Source organism: Penaeus japonicus, unplaced genomic scaffold (genome assembly GCF_977035675.1).
Source record: "Penaeus japonicus unplaced genomic scaffold, GWHDUDI00000001_assembly GWHDUDI00000003, whole genome shotgun sequence".
NCBI classification, from domain to species: Eukaryota; Metazoa; Arthropoda; class Malacostraca; order Decapoda; family Penaeidae; genus Penaeus; species Penaeus japonicus.
Window position 1 is genome coordinate 17,914,943 of NW_028234405.1, and position 1,704 is coordinate 17,916,646.

Consider the following 1,704-nt stretch of genomic DNA (forward strand, 5'->3'; position numbering starts at 1 on the left):
ATGATAATTCAAACTGTGCTTATCAATGATTCTACAAAGAAATGTTTCCCATGCAATAATCTATTTTGAGATCAATGCCAACAAAGACATATTAAGAGTCCCAAGAATCTAAGAAACACTATACTTTAAGTGTACTTTAAAATCAGATTTAAGCTCGCGCTGTAAACAGCCTTTTTATCCGAGCCTCTGTGAAAAAGTGAATAATAAATGACTCGTGACCCCATGCTCTCAAATTTGAAACTAGCATCTTTCATGGGCTGTTCTCAGTATCACCTTTCTATTCTCGTATTTTCTAATTCAGGTTGTACGTAAGTTTGGATTGTTTCTTGGTAATTACCTTCCCTGAATGATATGATTTGTTCATACCCTGTTCTCTCCTTCTTCTTGCGGTTAGTTACAAGAACCAAAATGGGCCATTTGTTGCACATTTATGTAGAGTCAGTGCAACGATTACAAACTTTGACCTAGTTTGACTGTATGATAGAAAATCATATCATTACCGACAAGCTGCATCCCTGCCACAGTAACTAAACATATTTGGGTTATTTTTTTAGCAGGGGGGAAGAGCTCTAATGTCCAAAAGGTAATGGAAGATAATATATGCATATCCGAAAGCATAAACACGGGACACATGGCAGAGAGGGGGGGGGGGGGTAGATCAATGTCTCCTTTTGGAACCAGGAAGGCTTCCTCTTTTCATCAAATGAAACTTGAGAAGATTGATTGACAACACACAAATAGTAGACATTTTTCAATGAAAAAAAATCTATAGATAACGTTATCAGTTTGCATGTGTGTCTGACTTATCAAGCACTTTTGACGTGTATGCGAATAAAAAAAATGATACTGATTGGCATTTTAAGTGGGTTTGGGGGGAGAGGGATCCAAACTTGGTATATAAGTGCAATTGCAAGCGATGCAACTCAGCTGATCTCCTGCATCTTTGCCATGAGGACTATCCTGCTGATCACCGCCGTTCTGGCAGGCGTTTCCAGTGCCACGTGAGTCCTTTTGAGCATTTAGTTGTTGGGAATAAATAATGTAAAAAAAATATTGATCCCTTTTGGGTGTTATTGGATTAGAAGAGGAAGTAATGCTAATTAATACCTTTGTGAGACAGGGAGTTATCTATCCAGTAAGGTAATAAATCGACTGGTGGCATTGAAATTGCTCTACATGCTTTTCGAACGGGAAGTCTGTTACTTGCTAATATATCATCATAAGTTACGGTTCTTTCAATCGTTTCAGCGGCACTGACAGCTGGTGTACCTGTTCCCTAATGGTCAATTATGAGAACATGATCGTCATGGTTTACAAATTTCCCGAAGAAGACCTTTCGACTTGCGATGATGATGATACGTGCAAATTGACGTGCAGGAACGTGGTAATTTTGTGCCTCCCTAACCAATACAAAGTCTAGATGGATCGAACCCGAGTCAACCGAATCTTAGCAAATTTGTATCCAATCTGACCTAATCTAGCTTGACCTAAGCTTATCTAGCATAGCCTAACCTAACTTTATCTAACCCCAGCTGACCAAAGTTTTCCTACCTAGCTTAACCACATTTCATCTAGCCTAGTCTATTCTATCCTAACCCAGCTTCTCCTAGCCTATCCTCACCTAATCTTACATATCTTACGCTAACCATCTACAGCTAAACAAACTTCTCTGAAAGATGATTTCAGCAATTGTAATCTAACTCA

At 38.8% G+C, this 1,704-nt stretch overlaps 1 protein-coding gene across 1 annotated transcript in view; it reads left to right on the top strand.

Moving 5' to 3' along the window:
• The first annotated feature begins 843 nt into the window (after positions 1 to 843).
• The window catches only part of LOC122256905 (uncharacterized), a 3,380-nt gene continuing 2,519 nt past the window's right edge, over positions 844 to 1,704 (top strand). The window contains exons 1-2 of the mRNA XM_043021879.2: positions 844 to 1,001; positions 1,249 to 1,384. Of these exons, the coding sequence (XP_042877813.2) occupies positions 949 to 1,001; positions 1,249 to 1,384 (189 nt within the window). The 5' untranslated portion in view covers positions 844 to 948. The remainder of the gene's footprint in view (positions 1,002 to 1,248; positions 1,385 to 1,704) is intronic.